The following is a 19921-nucleotide window of genomic DNA, read 5'->3' as shown; positions in this document are numbered from 1 at the left end:
GTAATTCACACAGATTTTTCTTTCTGTTCCATGTCCCTCTGCTCATATCAGTTCATTTCTATGCAAAGCAACCCTGCACAAATTCTCGGGACATAAGCATAAGAGCAAGCTTCTCACACAAACTGCTAGCCCAGTCTAAGTAAAGCTATTTCTCACCCTTATAAGCCAAACCTCACAGTCCATTGTTCCTACTTCATTCAGGTCTTTTAACTCTTACCAGAACAGTCCATCAAGCTATACTTATAACACTGCAAGACATATCTCTTAGGCCAAGGTTTCAAATTCTTCCACATTCCTCCTGAAAATCAGCTCCAAAAGGTCAAAGCTACATAGTCAGGGTTTTAGCAGCAACCCCACTCCTTGGTACCTCTTTACTGTTGCAGTCAGGTTCGCATTGCTGGTAGAAATTACCCAACCAAGAGTAGCTTGTGGGAAAAAGAGGTTTACTTTGCCTTCAGACTTAAGGGGAAGCTCCACGGTGGCAGAGGAAAATGATGGCATGAGCAGAGGGTAGAAATCACTCCCAGCCCACATAAGGTGGACAACAAGAACAGAAGAGTGTGCCAACACTGGCATGGGGAAACTGGCTATATATATAACACTTATAAGCCCTCCCCCAACAATCCACTCCCTCTAGGAGGCATTAATTCCCAAATCTCCATCAACTTGGAACCTAGCTTTCAGAACACCTAAGTTTATGGGGGACACCTGAATCAAACCACAACACTCATCATCATTGAGAATGATTTTATTCATTTAGAATCTAAATGAAATTTCAAACAATTGAATTTTTTTTTTTTCAAACTGGATCGTGGCACTGATAATTTTGAGAAAGATTACAGTGTGTGAGAAGGCTGCCTTGATGGGAGGCACTGAGATGAAATGCCCTTTTTGTAACTGTAATTTAATTAAGGGAGTTGTAGCTCATGTCATAGGCAGTACGGTGGTGTTTGAGCCAGAGAAAGTGAGAGAAGACAGAGAGAGAGAGATAAGTACTATAAATCTAAGAAATAACACAAAGTCTCCCTTTTTATGAGTTTCTGAGGAAATGGAGGGTCTGGACACAGGCGAAGTTAAAGAAGTCACAGAGGCCATGGAGAAGAGTGGGCAATAAAAAGGCCCCGTTGTCTGGGAGACTCCTAAGAGGATCAGAGGACCCCTAACTGCTCCTGCTTATGGGAGGGGACTGCAGGGGGTAAGAACGTGCTGGGTGAATGTACTACGTCACAACTGAAATTGCCCTGGCTGGGGCAGCACAGCTCTTAAAGCGACTGCAGCTGTGCTCTAACAGGTACTCCTATGAACTAGATCTGCATTCCATATGTGCATAGAGTATGAGTTTATGAAATTAAGCAAATTCCTAACAAACATTAGATTCTCACAATTTTTCATTGTGTATTCTTTATCATCATAGACTTATTTTTTCTTTGGGCCAAATAAGAACAGAGCATTTTCAATTATTAGACTGTGTATAAACAAGGAAGCAATATTAATCAAATATCTGCTGTTGGAATTACTTTTCCCACAGACTTGAAGACAAAACAATTGCCAGGAACAGAGGCACTGGAAGGAGGCTGTTGCAAGGTGTCAGGTGTGAGAGAACAGGCCTGACCAAAAGAAACCAGGGAAAATGCATTCTCTCCTAGTGCTATTCTTTCATTCAGCACTAAACTTCCAAATAGCACATTTTAAATTATTGTCATTTATTTATTGGAGAAAAAGAGAGAGAGAGGCAGATAGAGAGTGATAGCAAGAGAGAATATGTGCTCCTGGGCCTCCAGCCACTGCAAACAAGCTGCAGGCATATGTGCCATCTTGTACATCTGGCTTACATGGGTACTAGGGAACTGATCCTGTGTCCTTTGGCTTTGCCTGCAAACACTGTAACTGCTTAGCCATCTCTTGAGGACCCAGATGGCTTAGCGGTTAAGCACTTGCCTGTGAAGCCTAAGGACCCCGGTTCAAGGCTCAGTTCCCCAGGTCCCACGTTAGCCAGATGCACAAGGGGGCGCACGCGTCTGGAGTTCGTTTGCAGAGGCTTGAAGCCCTGGCACGCCCATTCTCTCTCTCTCCCTCTATCTGTCTTTCTCTCTGTGTCTGTCACTCTCAAATAAATAAATAAATAAAAATTTAAAAAAAATTAATTTGTGTTTTCTATTGAAAATAAAGGTCATGAAGATAGATTCCTAAAAATTTTAGGTAGTTCTTGAATTTCACACATTTAGTTATCTTTCTCAGTACTGAGACAAAATACCTGGAAAAAAAATCAGTTTAAGAGAGGAAGGGTTGCTGGGATTGGTGAAGCACACTTTAATCCCAGCACTTGGGTGTCAGAGGTAGGAGGATCTCCATGAGTTCGAGACCACCCTGAAATTACACAGTGAATTCCAGGTTAGCCTGAGCTAGAGTGAAACCCTACCTCAAAAAACTTAATAAAAAACAAAAAAAAGAGAGGGGGGAAGGTTTATTTCAACTCACAGCTATATGGTCCATCACTGCAGGGAAGGCATGGTGACGGGAGCAAGAAGCAAATGTCAAACTAGGTGTGGTAGCACACGCCTTTAATCTCAGTACTTGGGATGCAGAGGTAGGAAGATCTCCATGAGTTTGAGGCCAGCCTGAGACTACATAGTAAATTCCAGGTCATTCTGGGCTAGAGCAAGAACATACCTCAAAAAATAGAAGCAAATGTCACATTGCATCTGCACTGAGAAAGTAGAGAATGTGAGTGCTAATGATCAGTCACCTCACTTAAATCACTTACAGAGAAGCTATAGCCTCATCTTCATGAGTTCATGGAAAAACATACATAGATGAGGATGATAATGATGATTGATGATGATGATGATGATGATGATGAAGATGGATAGATAGGTGGATGGATGGATGGATGGATGGATGGATGGATGGATGGATGGATGGATGGATAGATATATAGATAGATAATAGATACAGAAAATTTGTTCATGTCTTTAAGGATGATTAGAAGTACCATAGTCTACCATCTTCAAATTGGAGACTCAGGAAAGACAGTGATTTCAAACTCATAAGCTCCAGAACATTGATAGCCAAGACTTGAATTCAAATCTCTTCAAATCACTGGAAAGTGCTATTAAAGCTTCTAGGAGATATGATCAGCAACAGCATGAATAAGCAGGCGATCCTGAAAATCAGCTACAGAATCAACCTGCCAGACAAGATGCACACACCCGTGCAATAGTAGCACAGAGCCTATGCAGGTACCAACTGTTCTTGAACTGGACACAAGACCCTCTCAGTAGGACAGCACTCATACCTACTACTGGGAACCAAGTCAGAGTCCCATGGATAGGAAACTTACAGACTCTACAGAGAAGTCCCCACCACTCTTTCACTAAGAAGAGTAAGAATCTCAAATAACCATGCTTCTCATGTTTAATCCAAGCTGCTCTCACTTTTGGTTGGATAATCTTTTTATCTCACAGATGACAGAGAATATTAAGGAGATCCAAGATCCACTAATATGACAAGAAAAGATAGTCAACTACCTATCACAACAGAGGTCACCTGTGCCTCATATGTCAGGGACCAAGAGACATTGCTGTCACTGACATGTGCTACCACTGCTAATCTGACTATTAGTCCCAAGGAGATGATGATAGACACTGGTCACTTAAAACTCATCAAAGCAGAAATAAAGAGGCTACAGAGAACTCAACACCAAACAAGAACTCTAACACACCCATCAAGGCTCAGGGAAATTTACAGAAGAGGGAGTGGAAAGACTGTAAAAGCCACGGTTAAAAAGGAATATCTCCAGGCACCAGTCCCCCATCTCTACCACAGAGACTGACTAAGCCTTTGGGACCCCACAATGAATACCAATAACATCACTGAAGAGGGCCCTCAGTGGAATGGGGATGGGAGAGAGGGGATATAAGAGTATAACCCTTAAAATTAAATTTAGTTAAATAAAAAGATATCTTGCAACACAAAGGGCAGAAAAATCTATGGTCCAGTTAATTGGTTGGCCAAAAGATCAATCCAGTCTTCCGAGGACAGAACTACACTCCAGCCTAATCAGTCAGTCACTAAACAAATCGAGCCTCCCGCTGCATCTCTGTTTTCTTCAAGTCCTCAGTGGATTGAACCATGCCCACCTGCACTGAGGAGGTTATTTGCCAACAGCTTACTAATTCATATGATAACTTCATCCAAAAAATTCTGAAAGAAATAATGTTCTGTCAGATATCTAGTCATACTCTGGTCCAGTCAAGTTCACACACATAATTTAGTTCACCATCACAATAGCCTCTCCCCACAATAAATTCCTTTCTATTGTATTTATTTATTTATTTAACAGAGAGAGAGAGAAAGAGGGGGAGAGAGAGAATGGGCATGCTAGGCCTCTAGCTGCTGCAAACAAACTCCAGACACATGTGCCACCATTTGCATCTGGGTTACATGGGTCCTAGAGAATCAAATCTGGGTCCATTGGCTTTGCAGGCTAGTGCCTTAACTGCTAAGCTAGTAGCTATGCTTCATTTTCTGTCATTCAAAGACAGCATCTCTCAAAACTAAACTGAGCAAATAAAGTCAGAAAACATAGTAAGGAAAATTCAAAGGGGGGGTCATTTCTTTTGGTCTGTCCTGGTGGCTGTCAATCTGCACAGGTGTTCATCCTGCCTTTATTTTCTGTGTGTAGAGGTGAGGATGGGAATCACAATGTCCGCCTTACTAAGACACTCTGGACTAACATGCTCCAGTGTGTGGCCATCTACACCTCATCCCCTAAAAACAGTGCAGTTCACCACTTAGCCTTTGCATTCTGAGGTTCTAGGATAATGTAGCATTATAAAAGCAGGGCTGGTTCCATAGTGTTCCCTAAACAACCCAGAAATGCTCTGGCAGGATTTGGGGGTGAAAAAACGCCTGGATACTTATTAGATTACCCATCTTCAAAGCATTGGGGAACTGAAGACAAATTCTACTCCATTTACCCTCCCAGAGTCCTCAGATTAAAGCTAGGCTTGTCAAGAAACCAAGGCTTCCTGAAGTTTCTATAACAAGTAAACAGAGTTCTCCCTGAACACAGAAAATTTCACTGAAAAATTTTGCCAGCCACATAAAAATCACATTTCAAAATTTTCAGTGCACAAAGTAAAGGGTTTTAAAAACTTTCTATTGAAAATTTTTATACATGTGAAAAATATATTTTGATCATAATATCCTTCCATTCCTGTTTCTATACTCTTTATGTCATCTTCCCACTGAATCCTTTCATCTTTTCAGCTTGGTCATCTCTTCAATTTTCTGCTTTGTCATTGTTTTGTCCTCTTCTCTCATCCATAAAAAAAATGCTAATGGACCCAATATTGTGTGAGTAATGGCAATAGCTGTTAGGTCATACATGTAATGGTTGTCTCGTGTTTGAAAGACCGTGTTTCATAGCACTCCCCCCACCATCCCGGAGGCTCAGAAAGACAAAGACTACATGTTCTCTCCCATATGCAGATCTTAACTTCATTTTTTAAATATTTATATGTAAGTTGGAGTCAATAGAAGTCAGGGAGCAAGAAAGAAGCCATGACAGGAGTGAGAGAGAAGGGCTAAAGAGGAGGAGAAGTAAATATGTGAGTAGAAGGCAATACGGGAGTGGAAAGATTTAAGTTCACTGTGGGGAGGGGAATAGAAGAGATGAGAGGATAGGAGGAGGGTTAACAGAAACTAAAATCTTTATGAAAATAGTAGTTGTTAAGTAAAATTCTTTAAGACATTAAGCACCTGTCCAATACAGACTTAGTTTAGCTAAAAGGTCTCTAGAGCCAAGGAGTCTACACGGTTTGAACCATTCTACTAATGCCCAAGATGATGAAAAGACTTACACTTTTATATTTATATTTTTGGGCCAAATGACAGATGTCTGGAATTTGCTCAAAAATAAACAAAATACATGCAAAGGAAAAAATAGATTAAGAGAATGGAGGTGTTTATGAAACAGTACTGCCTTTGGTTACCCTGAAGTTCAGTGTCAGAACCATGGAGCTTATTATCTACTTAGCTCTACTTTCAAACATGTTTGAAAATTTCTGTAAATTTTTAATTTTCCTATATTTTCAAATTCAAAAAGTGTTGCTTTGAACAAATATCAAGTATTCTGATCTGAGATAAATGCTATTTTGTTAACTTCTAATCACAATAAGGAACAAAGTCTAGTGAGACATGGTATAGGTGGAGAGGACCTTTGTCACGATGAAGAATCTGAGCTCTGGTGACAGGGGGTGTGGCGTGGAGAGGATTTTGCCACCATGCAGGATCTAAGCTCTAACCTGAGCTCTGGTTCTGTCATAGAATAGAAACATGATGGATGTGAATAAAATTACTTTTCACCCAACTTCATCTATCAACTAAGAAAATTGGACCCTTCCTTGAGTAATGGTGTGAAACTGCATTCTCTCAAAGTTTATTCCCAAGGATTGGGACAATGTCTTGCACATAGTAAGTGGTCATTAAGTGGATGTATTGCCTCTTTAAAAGTACAGAATAGCCGGGCGTGGTAGCACACACCTGTAATCCCAGCACTCAGGAGATAGAGGTAGGAGGATCACCATGAATTCAAAGCCACTGTGAGACTATATAGTGAATTCTAGGTCAGCCTGGGCTAGAGTGAGACCCTATTTCAAAAAATAATAATAAATGAATAAATAAATAATAAAAGTAAAGGATAGGGCTAGAGAAATGACTTATCAGTTAAGGCACTTGCCTGCAAAGCCTAGGTCCCATGTAAGCCAGATGCACATTGTGGCGCATGCATCTGGAGTTTGTTTGCAGTGGCTAAAGGCCGTGGTGTACCCATTCTCTCTCTCTCCCTCTCTCCCTCTCTCTCTCTCTCTCTCTCTCTCTCTCTCTCTCTTCTCTTTCTTCTCTCTTTCTCTCTTGCTCTCTCTCACTCTCTCTAATAAATAAATAACAATAAATTTAAAAGTACAGAATCATCATATCATTTGACCCTGCCTTTTTCTCACAATAAAGACATGTTCAGGTTCAAACCTAAATTAAGTTCTTGCACTGTTGAAGAACACATTGATAAATAGGCCACATGAATTGTGTCCCCCGCACTAAAATAGTTTCATGACATGGAATTCACTTGTGGGCTAAAACCTGTCATGCCCTGCATACCAGCTAAGCTTTCCATCTTCTTGAAAATATTCTAATGGCTCAAGAGGCTACATATGGATGGCATATCAGATGCCTTCCCTGTGATGCCATTTCCTGGGACACTAGCCAGTGCACAACCAACCTGTTCTTCTTTCTGTCCTCCAGTTACCTTCTACCTTCAGACTCACTAAGTATTGCACCTGAGGAGATGGTTCAATGAATAAACTGTTTAACAAGCACTCATAGGCACCTAGGTCTGTATACTGAGGCCACACATAAAATCAGAAATGGGAACATGCATCTTACTCCCACAGACAAGGAACATGCATCTGTACCCCCACTACTCCCACAGACATGGAACATGCATCTGTACTCCCACTACACCCACAGACAAGGAACATGCATCTGTACTCCCACTACTCCCACAGACATGGAACATGCATCTGTACTCCCACTACTCCCTCAGACATGGAACATGCATGTGTACTCCCACTACTCCCACAGACATGGAACATGCATGTGTACTCCCACTACTCAACCAGACATGGAACATGCATGTATACTCCCACTACTCCCACAGACATGGAACATGCATGTATACTCCCACTACTCCCACAGACATGGAACATGCATGTGTACTCCCACTACTCCCACAGACATGGAACATGCATGTGTATTCCCACTACTCCCACAGACATGGAACATGCATGTATACTCCCACTACTCCCACAGACATGGAACATGCATGTGTACTCCCACTACTCCCACAGACACGGAGCATGCATGCGTACTCCCACTACTCCCTCAGACATGGAACATGCATGCGTACTTCCACTACTCCCACAGACATGGAACATGCATGTGTACTCCCACTACTCCCACAGACATGGAACATGCATGTGTATTCCCACTACTCCCACAGACATGGAACATGCATGTATACTCCCACTACTCCCACAGACATGGAACATGCATGTGTACTCCCACTACTCCCACAGACACGGAGCATGCATGCGTACTCCCACTACTCCCTCAGACATGGAACATGCATGTGTATTCACTACTCCCACAGACATGGAACATGCATCTGTACTCCCATTACTCTCACAGACATGGAACATGCATCTGTAATCCCACTGCTCCCACAAGGTGATGGAAGGCAAAGACTGGAGAATCTATGAAAGCTCCCAGGTAAGGTAACTAGTGTAGTCAGAGCTGAACAAGAGATTCTGTCATTAAAACAGGGGTGGGAGGTAAGCACTAACACCTGTGGTTTTCTTTTGACCTCCACAAATTCTCTCTCTGGTGTGGGCACACTCACACTCACATACAAACATGAATATGCCCATAAATACACATGCATCATACACACACACACATGCGCACATATACATACATACACATATACACACAAAGGATAAAAACTGAAAAGACTTCCCTCATGTCTGTAATAAGAGAAGGTAGCAGCATGTTTGGCAGGGGTTAAGTTCCCCATAGCTTCTTTCACACCTTTTCCTGACCTGCAACCACTGCAAGACGCTCCATCCTACCTCAGGTAACATCCTCAAGCAATGGAAATTAAATCCTCAGACCTCTTCTGGTCAGCACCCCTGATCTGTCCTGTGATTTCTCTCTGGTATTTCCCATTTGTGTGAAAATGGGTGATGATCAGTGCCAGGTTTGGCTGATTTTTAGAAGTCCTACCTAGATGTGCAGGCATTTTTCTCTGCTTTGGTTCCTCACTGTGTGTCTTCTCCATTAAACTGCGCCTCTATAAATGTTCTATATGTTTCCTCTAAGTCCAACCATTCAGCACCTGCCATATAATGACAGCACAACTACATATTGGAACAATGGACAAAAAAGGGGGTAAATAACAAGGGCACCAGAGAGCTCTGTGGTTTGGAAAGGCTAACAGAACATTGTTTGAACAAGAGAGTAGGAGGTTCAAAGCCTGGCTGCCCATCAAAATCATCCAAAGAGCTTTTACAATACTAAATACTTAGACTTAATTTCATGGGCCTACTTAAGAACCAGTGAACTAGAGTGCTTAAGAGATCTAAATAATACATTAGGCGACTTCAAGGAGAGTCTCATATATAGCAAGAATATCAGGGGGGACTTTCTGGGGATGCAGATGGATGAAAGAGGAAGATGAAGGTAAATGGACAGAGAGAGTCATGAAGACAACTCTGAGACTAGAAAAAGATCTGATTCCTAAGAGAACCACTGTTCCATTCAGCAGGAGGAGGAAACAGCAGCAGATGCCCCTGTCTGAGTGCAGAAACTTCATCTTATAAAATCAGCAACATCCCTAGGGAGAAAAAAAAAATGTATGAGACTGTGGTATGCTATGTATGGATCCAACTGAACTATTTATCTATAGAAGGAGAATAAGAAAATATGGTGAGGGGCTGGAGACATGGCTTAGTGGTTAAGCGCTTGCCTGTGGAGCATAAGGATCCCGGTTCAAGGCTCAATTCCCCAGGTCCCACATTAGTGAGTTGCACAAGGGGGTGCACTTATCTGGAGTTCGTTTGCAGTGACTGGAGGCTCTGGTGTGCCCATTCTCTCTCTCTCTCTCTCTCTCTCTCTCTCTCTCTCTCTCTCTCTCTCTCTGCCTCTTTCTGTCTCTGTCACTCTCAAATAAATAAATGAAAATAAAAACAAAAAAATTTAAAAAAAAGAAAATATGGTGAGGAATAAAGGAATAAATGCTTGGAATGTGCTGGCACACTGTAGCAGACAGCTTCAGGTTCACTGAGATGAACTTCCAGACCAGGCGCAGTCATGGAGGAAGGGATTTTTATTGAAGCTTACAGATCCAGGAGAAGTTCCATAATGGCAGAAGAAACTGGCCTGCATTTGCAGGCCTAAGCAGAGACAGAGATAAGCACAAGCCAAAAGCCAAAAGCCAAAAGAGCCACAGGGCACAGCACACTTTAGGAACTCCAGCTAGGCACAGTTTGCATATCTTTAGAGTGAAATCTGAAACCCACCACCACACTTTAAGATCCACTCAGTGACACTGTCTCCAGCTAGGTGGCTAAAGATGCAAACTACAAACAAATAAACAATATTGGGGGCCATCTATTCTATTCAAACCACCACACACACCATACTTGTACATTATAAAAAAGCTTTAGAATCACCTTTTAAAAATTATTCTGCATGCCTTTAATCATAGTATTTCAGAGGCTGAGGTAGGAGAATCACTGTGAATTCATGACCAGCCTGGGATAGAGTGAGAACCTGCCTCAAAAAATGCATGATTTTAAAATAACTCTAGTGGCTAGCAAAATTTTGTGTAAGTGTGTATGAGAGAGGCACAGGGAGAAGGAGAGATACAGAGAACCAGCCTAGACCTGCCAGCCAGCAAGTGCCAATCCTGTCCACAGCCTCCCAACTTTGCACTCAGTGAGTATCAGGCTGGTAACTTGAAACACATACGAAATTGGAAAACCCACAATTCTGAACTTCATGACAGTTGGTTTACCCGGTCTGGGAACACAGACTGGATTTGAATGAGTTAAACTGAATTTATTAGAACAGTGGGTAGAAACTTGAGAAAAACAAAAACCCAAGCTGAGAGGAGAAAATTGTCTGCCTAGGAAAAGTAGAATAAGACCTTGTCCTTGGGGCAAGTCACAGGTGAATATGGAATCTGATTTTTTTCTCTGAGTCACTGTTCCATTCAGCCTGTTTTTCTGTTCATAACTTTTACCACTGCTTCTGAAATAAAGGTGAAAATAACTGAATGAAACAAACACTAATAGGTTTTATCCACATCTGAGGTCTGAATGTGCTATGAGTCTATTTCAAAGGTTCATTCTCTCCAAAAAGAAAAATAAATTGAGAAATACATAGATTGTATTAAGTTATAAGAAATGAAGAACAGAAAAAAAAAGGAATGAAGAATAATTTTGTATGTGTGTGGGATGCAGTTATGTGTGTATGAGTGCATGTGTGTGGTGGTGAACATGCATGTGCATGTGTGTGCATATGGAGTCCAGAGGTTAATATTGGGAGTCTGCCTTAGTCGCCTTCCACTTTATTTACTGATGTAAGGTCTGTCAGTTGAACCCAGAAGTCATTGATTGGGCTAGTCTAGCTAGCCAGTTTGCCCTGGGATTCTCCTGCCTCAGGCTGGTGAGTGCTGGTATTAAAGGTAGACCCAAACTTTGGTCCTCATTCTTGCACATCAAGCACTTTATCCACTAAACTATCTACTTAGCCCCTGAAAAATAATTTTTAAGGATTAAAAAATCAAATGTTGCATAACTGAAAAAAGTGTGATGTCTTATTTAAACAAAAAAAATGTAGAATTATGATTAATAGAGGTTGGAACCATGACCGCAAGGAAGGATGGAAAAGGAAAAGTATATGGAAATATCACTGCACCTCATTAATGTGCTCAATTCATATATGTTAATTAAAAATAAAATCTTTGGGCTAGAGAGATTGCTTAGTGGTTAAGGCATATGCCTGAGAAGCCTAAGGACCCAGGTTTGATTCTCCAGGTCCCACATAAACCACATGCACATGGGGGCACATGCATCTGGAGTTTGTTTGCAGTGGCTGGAGGCCCTGATGCACCCATTCTCTCTCTCTCTCTCTCTCTCTCTTAAATAAATAAAATAGATAAATAAAATGTTTTTGAAATAAAATAAAATCTTTAAAACAACACTAAAAATGAATTGGATCAGTTGTAAATGACACCACACACACACACACAGAGATTATACACACACACACACACACACACACACACATATATGTGTGTGTGTGTATCTATGTATGTATGTATAAATTAAATCATAAGGCCAAGTAAGTGCAAGAGTGGAAAGCATATGTCTCCTATTGTTGTTCAACTACTTCACCCCAGTTCTCAGCAAAGATTGGGCTATTCCAAAGAAGGAGGGAGCAAAGCCCATTTAAGAAATCATTACTTATGGTCTAGAGAGATGATTAAGGACCCATATTCAACTCTCCAGACCCTGCATAAGCCAGACTCACAAAGGTAAGGCAAGTGCAAGGTCACATGTGCCCACTAGGTGGTGCAAGCGTTTGGAGTCTGAATGCAGTAGCTGAGGCCCTGGCATGACAATTCTCTATCTACCCCCCCTCTGAATTAAAAAAAATCATCACTTACAAAAATTAATTAATTAAAAATCTGGGGCTGGAGATACAGCTTTTGTGGTTAAGGTGCTTGCCTGAAAAGCCTAAGAACTCATGTTCAAATCTCTCACATAGCCAGATACACAGTGATGCAAGCACACAATGTTGCACATGTGCACAAGGGGCGCATGCCTCTGGAGTTCATTCACATCAGTCTGAAGGTCCTGGTGTGCCCATTCTCCCTCTCTCTGACTCTTCCCCGCCCCTCTTTCTCTCTCTCTCTCTCTTTTTCTCTCTCTTAAAAAAAAAAAAAAAAAAAAAAAAAAGCTCTGGGCTACCTGAAATCAAGCTTGTCATTGGCAGATAGTCAATATCTGCACTTTTTTGAGAATATTGGGAACTGCAAGGAAATGGAAAAATAATTAAGGACAACTATTTTATCTTGAAGATGAGAAAACAAATGAGAGGGCTGCATATGCATAAGACTGTAAGTTAGGGGGAAGCATATGGTTAGACTCTATGCTGCAGACTGTCTTACTATGCCATCACGACATTTGGATTCAGAAAGTCAACAAATTCCAAAAGCCATTTTCTTACACAGGAGGATGGTTGCCTAAAGCAGAACAAAGCTCATAGTAATGGAAAGACACTAATACACTCAAGCACATCTGTGGTCAGTCTTGATGGTCCAGACTTTGGGAATCATTCTTTTAATTGGAGCTTTTTTGGATTGAGAAGAATGAGGGTGTAAGCAAGGTGAAATTATTTTAGTCATATGAATTCCATAAGTAATGTCATGCATTATAAATTGCTGTTGCCAAGGAGATATAAGAAACTCATATTCTATGGGAACAAAGACATTGATTACATCAAAACTGGCTAGTCTTATGCTTTGAGGACTCAGTCTGCCCTTTAAGTTGTAATGAGCTGTTCTCTAGGAGAGCAGAAATACATTTGTCTTCCAAGCAATAATATTTCATGCATTCAGCAAAGAACAAAGAAAACATTAATAAGCTCTCATAATCCTCTTTCTTCTTGATGGACATAGGATAAAGGGACAACTTTTCTGTGATATTTACCAAGAATAAGGACAGATACAACATATGTCTACAAGCTAAAGATTCTTCCTCAAAAACTTTCAAGTAAGAAATGACTCTTCTCAAAGCTAACAACCAATTTCCAGTCAGTGAATAATTTTTCCCAGAACTATCCACTCAATGGAAAACAAATGAAGAGGAAAAAGCTAAATAAACAAATGTCCACCACAACAGACATGGTGAGCATCTAAACTTACCAGTCAACAAAAGCAAGCACTTAAAGCTTATCCCAAACTATAATTTTAACTGGTTTCTGAGTTGAGCCTTGCTGGATAAATGACTTCCAGGGCCTGTGGCTCTGGACTGAATGAGAAAAAATATTTTTAGCACAACTATTTGGAAATATTTGAGAACTTGAACCTGCTCTTCCTTCTGGTACCAAAGCAAGTTTTCAGCGGAGCTTTCATGACATCCCCTGACTCTTTGCGCTGGGAATCCTGCAGTGGCCCACCCTTCCAGAGCACGGTATGGTGTTGTTTTTTTTCTCTTTTTCAAAACTTTGGTAAACCTAAATGCAGGGGCCTGTTTTTGTTGAGGTGGATTTTTAGCTTGTTAAACAGATGGTTCTGCAGGAAGAACCCAGGCAATGAAGATCTGTTTCCAAATCTCTGGTCTGACTCTGGCTTCTCAGCATGCAGTGATCTTTGACCCTTGGCTCCCTGTGCAGGCTACCACAAAGGGGTCTGTGGATAGATGATGTGGACTATAAACATTTTTGCAAATGCCAAGGGTTGTTTTCTTTTAATCACTATTCTGCCATCAAGATAATTTACATAAAACAGCCAAAACTTTATAAATTGTGAATTGCTGGAATATGAATCTTTTTATACAGCCTTGTTGAGCCTCTACTGCAGATCAACACCTGTCACTTGTGTCACACTGAGTTTACGTTTTGCTGGGGAGCGAGCAAGCAAATAGGCATAAGTCAGGTGTGTGGCCTTGAAGGCACTGAGAAGTGGTAGGAGGAGAAGAGATCTTAAACAGGAAAATCAGTTCTGTACAGGAAATGGGAACCCCAAAAGCGAAATGCTGGGTAGCTGACCACAGGAAAAAAAAAACTGGGCTGTGGCCAGCTGAGATATCCACCCTTTTCAAAGCTCAGTGCCCAAAGCTCAGTGAAGCTAGAAGGACAAATCCTGCCATTGTGAAATCTCTATTCAGAGGTCAAGGAAATGTTTTGTTTGGGCCCTTGTGGTCACCTATCCCTTCCCTAATGATTTCCAGGCCAAGCACATTTTCAACTTTGATAATAATTGAATCCAGCCCTCTGTGATGAAGTAGGATATGAAAACTCCAGTGTTTAGAGAAAAAAAAAAAGAACTCAGTTCAAATCCTGATAATTCATTTTAAAGCTTTGTAGATGAGTCCATGGAGAAAAGTAAAATTTCTGTCTCTATGAATGTGACTAGTCTAGGGAAGTCATATAAAAGGAATCAGAAAATCTGTCATTTGCTGTCTCATTTATTTCACATACCTTAAACCTGGAAAGTTTATCTCTTATAACACGCTTCAAATTTCCTTCACTAATACTCCATCATATGTATAATTCAAGTTTATTTGCTCACTTGTTGGTGAACATTTGACTGACCTCTTAGCTACTGTGGGTAATGCTGCTGCAGATACGGAGGTGCAGATATCCCTGTGAGCCCTGCTTTCTTGTGGTTATATTCCTAAAACTGATGTTGCTGAGGAAGTCTACATTTAATTGTTTCTGAGGAATCATTATGCTGTTTTCATTATTTTACATTCATATGAGTAAATATCTTTTATTTTTAGAACAAAAACCATGCTATTTATAAAGTGACCTCAATTTATGAACATACTTTCTGGAAGTCCAATTTGGGCATTGGCTTAATCAGAGTTTCTCCTAATGTTTTTCATAGCTAGTTTCAAAAGAACAAAGGATTTTAAAAGTGTGCAAAGCATTATATACTAGCTTTTTGCCTTATAGATTCAAAATACATTAACATGGAAGTCCTGTTATACACACATATTTTTAAATATATGTTTAAAAGCTAAAATCCTGTTATTTTGTTATTCCTAAAGAGAAATTGGATAGAAAGTCATTTACATTTAACATTGAGGACAAACCTGCGCCAGATTAGCATCTTTTCCAGAGCTTTGATTTTCTAACTCCAAAGAAGCATAAAAGCAGGGGAAAATGCATGTCAGCACACATTTTACATAAATTTGCATAATTCAATTCAACACTTTAAAGTGTATCATATGAGAAGTGACTGCTAATGGGTGTGTTTTCTTTTGAGAATTTTCAAAATATTCTAAGGTTGGATTATAGTGTGTATTGAGCTGTATATTCTCATTAATTTTATGATATTCAAATTTTACTTTGTAAAGCTGTCAAAAATATTACAGTGTTTATAAAGTGGTGATTCATGTATTTCATTCCCAATCAAAATAACCACATTCAATACAAAGTGGTGGGCAATGGTTGATGACAACACAAGACGCTGGAAATATACGGTTGTGTTCCCACCTCACAACTTTTAGTCATCAGAAAAATTCTAATGGATCAAATTGAAAGAAAAGTGAAATTGTTTTTAATATCTTAATGTGAGGAAACCCTCCTAGACATAATAAATTTAACTTAAAATCGTTTCACAGTAAAATATTTTTAAGATACCTTTAAACAGAGAAAACACAAAGTAGAAAAAAATGATTTGCTGTTTTCATTTGAAGCAGATGAGCTCGAGAGAAATCTGTTGGGATTGTTTTAATTGACCTCTTTTTTGAGCATCTGTTGTTTGCTATCACCAATGCAGAGTGCCCATTCTCCAAAATACATCTTTAAGTTACCTGCTTCCTCTGTCCACTCTTAGCCAGAACCTCCACCCGCTCTTCCTCCCTACTCTTCATTGTGTTTGCACACTGCCACACTGCCTGAGCGGCCTCTGCCCAAAGCTCCTTGTCTCCAGATTCCAAGTTCCTCTCAGAAACATCTTCTTGCCTCAGCCTACAGCCTCCTATCCAGTATCATCTTTGAACTTATTTTATTTGCATCTTCCTCGGGGACCCACTCTTCAGTTTTTTGCAGGGGCAAGGACCTGGCATTTTATTCAATGTATCACTAGATGATGTCCTATGGTGAGAAATATGCATAGAATGTTCCTTTCAGTTTCTTTCATTTGAGGCTTTTTTAGATCTGGGATCTCTCAAATCTGTGAGGTTTGTCAGAAACTGTCTTGATCCTATTTGAACAATAGAATCTGTGATTTGCGGATTTGTGCTTACCCTGGTTTGAATATGGTTTAAGTATACACAATGAGGGTTTGGTGTGTTAAGGACTCTGGTCTTTAGTGTGGTAACTAACATAGAAGCTCCAAGGGGTAGAGCCTGGTGGAAAGTCATAAGACAGGCCACTCTCTCTTGCTGTGGCTTCTTGTCTTACCATGGAATTCTTCCTCTCACACAATTCACACCTCCATGCCATCTGCCATGATGTGCAGAAAGAGGCCCTTGCCAGATCCAGTGCTGTGTGGCATTTTCAGGTCCGTATTTTCAGCCCAAACACCCTCTTTTTTTGTGAGTGGCCTGCCTTGGGTATGTCACTAGTAGCAAAACACAAGCCAATGCTGTTCTATAGTAAGTCCCGGAAGTAGGATGGCAGACATTCTCCTCCCTTGCAGTGGTACGCCACAGATTTGGTCAAGCCTCTACTTGGAAAAATTGCTTTAGCTTTACATTTATATATATACTATATGTATATATATATATTCTAGGAACAAGGATTATTTTGAAATCTCATTTGAAATGTCATTCTTGGGCTCTGGCAAAATTTTTAGTTAAAACCCACTATGTTTCAATATCCTCATGGGTACCATAGAAGCGGTATGTGTGTGAAGTACCTGGTTAAATTTCTCATGTGGCTGCCAAAAATTATCTCCTCTATTTGATCACTTTTTAAGTTTGCATTATTATTCCCCTTGTGAGGGAATAGTTCAGATCAAGCACTTTGCAGATTTCTTGTTAAAACACAGATCCAGCCATCTAAAACTTATTTATTTACCCAAACACAGAACCATCTGTAGCCAAGCACCTGCTTATTCTAAGAGCAGTCAAGTATGCCCAGCCTACGCCACCCTTCCCACATCCCATCCTTAGCCTATCTGCCAGGATATCATGCTAACAATATTCCCAACTGCGGGCTGGAGAGATGGCTTAGCGGTTAAGCGCTTGCCTGTGAAGCCTAAGGACCCCGGTTCGAGGCTCGGTTCCCCAGGTCCCACGTTAGCCAGATGCACAAGGGGGCACACGCGTCTGGAGTTTGTTTGCAGAGGCTGGAAGCCCTGGCGCACCCATTCTCTCTCTCTCCCTCTATCTGTCTTTCTCTCTGTGTCTGTCACTCTCAAATAAATAAATAAAAAATTAAAAAAAATATATTCCCAACTGCTATACTTTGTGGATGGAAATTCCAAGTCTTGCAGATTAGAGCTGAAGAGACCTGCTGACTGCTTCAAACAGAGCATGTGGCACCATGCAAGGTTTAATTTCACACAGCTATTTAATTGACCCTCAGAGCTAATGGCTTAATGGGACATATGACATTATATTCTGAAGATTTTAAATTAAAGTTTGAAATTCCCTTCAGGACATATACAGTATTCCAATTAACACTAATTGGCATTATGCATGATTAGCAAATGAAAAACATGGTTTTTTGAAGATGTTGCTTCTTTTCTCCTGCTTTAAAAAAATCTGTGAATTCTAAGAAAATGATCATGAATGAAAGCAAAGATTTGCTAGAATGATATCTAGCATAGTCTTTATGTTTTTAGGACACTGTAAACAAATGTTTGTAATAGGGATTATACATACACACAAAATAGTAGAGACAAAAGCAATAATAAATGTTACAAATAATCATTGGTATCAGATGCTTATAATACATTGTAAAGTGAAAATAAATAAATAAACATAGGAAAGGTACAAAATCACTTTTGTCCATAATGCAGACAAAAAGAATGACAAAATGTAAAAATAAAAGTAAATTAATTAATTAATTAAAAAAGAATGACAAAATGTAATAAACTGCAAAGGATAATTATTAATGCCAACATTTATCTGAGTCATTTGCATCTGCCATTCTTTTTATGCATTAGTGTGTTGAAAGCAAATTTCTAAGAAAATTGCTCAGTGGGTAAAGGTGCCTGCTTGCAAAACATGACTGCTCAGGTTCAATTCTCCAGCACCCATGTAAACTGGACTCAAAAGTTGGTGCAAGCATCTAGTTTTGTTTCAGCTTCAAGAGTTCCTGGTGCCCCACCCACCCCATGTATATATGTGCAAATTTTTTTAATGAAAGAACAGGACATTTTTTCATAATTCTTGCAGAATAAATGCAACACAAAGTATTTTTTAACTAAAATGCTTCATCTACATCAATTGGGGAAGAACACTGAGAACAGTGTCAACACTGTGTTAACAGTTTTCATTGGAAGCATGAAGAAAGTATGGTTTGAGATGAGAGGAAAAGCAAACACTGCAGTGAGATATACACGCCTACTCCAGTGTTCACTGAGTGAACCACACCAAACCCTCACCCTGAGAGTGCATTGATGCCTTTGTCTCTCTTCTAGAACCAAAGATGATTGTCTTGCTGTACGTCACAAGTTTTGCCATTTGTGCAAGTGGACAACCTCGGAGTAATCAGCCCAAAGGAGAGAGCTACTCCCCGAAGTATATCTGCAGCATCCCTGGCTTACCTGGACCCCCAGGCCCTCCTGGAGCAAATGGTTCCCCTGGGCCCCATGGTCGCATTGGCCTCCCAGGAAGAGATGGTAGAGATGGCAGGAAAGGAGAGAAAGGAGAAAAGGGCACTGCAGGTAATGGATGATGAAATCCCCAGAAACACTCTGTCTGCCTGATAAGTGCTCCCTTCATTGCTTCTTCTAATGGAAATTCCTCCTTAAATCTCATGTGCCTTGGCAATCACAGTCATTTCTTAAGCCCTCACTATGCATCAAATGTAGCTTTCTCTCTTTTCTTACATCTTACTTGGTTGTAGTGACAGCTCCTTCCACTGCGCTACTGTCATACTGGGAAGGTGTGAAAACTGACTGTGGCATGACTAAGTGGATTCCTGGAGATGGACTCATGAATGTCAGAGCTGAACTCAAACACCTGATGCCGAAATTACCAAACTATCCCAACTCCAGACAAAAGCTGATGCATGAGTGTCAGGATAGACAGACAGACAGATGGGCAGCTGGGAGTTGAAACTAAGTACAGGCAGGAATTAGAAGCCAGACACTCAGGAGCGTCCTTCTCAGAGCTGATGATTCTAAACAAAGACAACTCAAGGGCCTCTAAATATTCATTTTTATAGAGGAAAGGGCAATGCATTGTGTTGCTTGCCTTTAGTAGCTCATCATTCTCCCTCCCATTATAGCAGGACCGTGGCTTGCTCATACATCTTTACAGTAATGCAATGGGTCTCTCGTCCTTAAGTACTTCTCACTAGTTTTATCCACAAATAATTTCACTAGTGAAGCTTGCCAGACTCTCCCGTTTTCCAGAGTAAACCAACTTGAAATTCTACAGAGGTGGTGTTA

General features: G+C 40.4%; 1 protein-coding gene across 3 annotated transcripts in view; it reads left to right on the top strand.

Moving 5' to 3' along the window:
- The window catches only part of C1qtnf7 (C1q and TNF related 7), a 120112-nt gene that overhangs the window by 93746 nt on the left and 6445 nt on the right, over window positions 1–19921 (top strand). For 2 of the 3 annotated variants that reach the window (XM_045161372.1, XM_004656066.2), the window contains exon 2: window positions 18947–19192. In XM_045161372.1, coding sequence (XP_045017307.1) covers window positions 18955–19192 — 238 coding nt within the window. In that variant the 5' untranslated portion in view covers window positions 18947–18954. Of the gene's footprint in view, window positions 1–13303; window positions 13818–18946; window positions 19193–19921 lie in introns of all 3 variants that reach the window. The other variant, XM_045161370.1, reaches the window with a different exon arrangement.

This window comes from Jaculus jaculus, chromosome 11, assembly GCF_020740685.1.
Source record: "Jaculus jaculus isolate mJacJac1 chromosome 11, mJacJac1.mat.Y.cur, whole genome shotgun sequence".
NCBI classification, from domain to species: Eukaryota; Metazoa; Chordata; class Mammalia; order Rodentia; family Dipodidae; genus Jaculus; species Jaculus jaculus.
The sequence above is the reverse complement of the archived record's forward strand: the minus strand, read 5'-3'. Positions and strand labels throughout refer to the sequence as shown.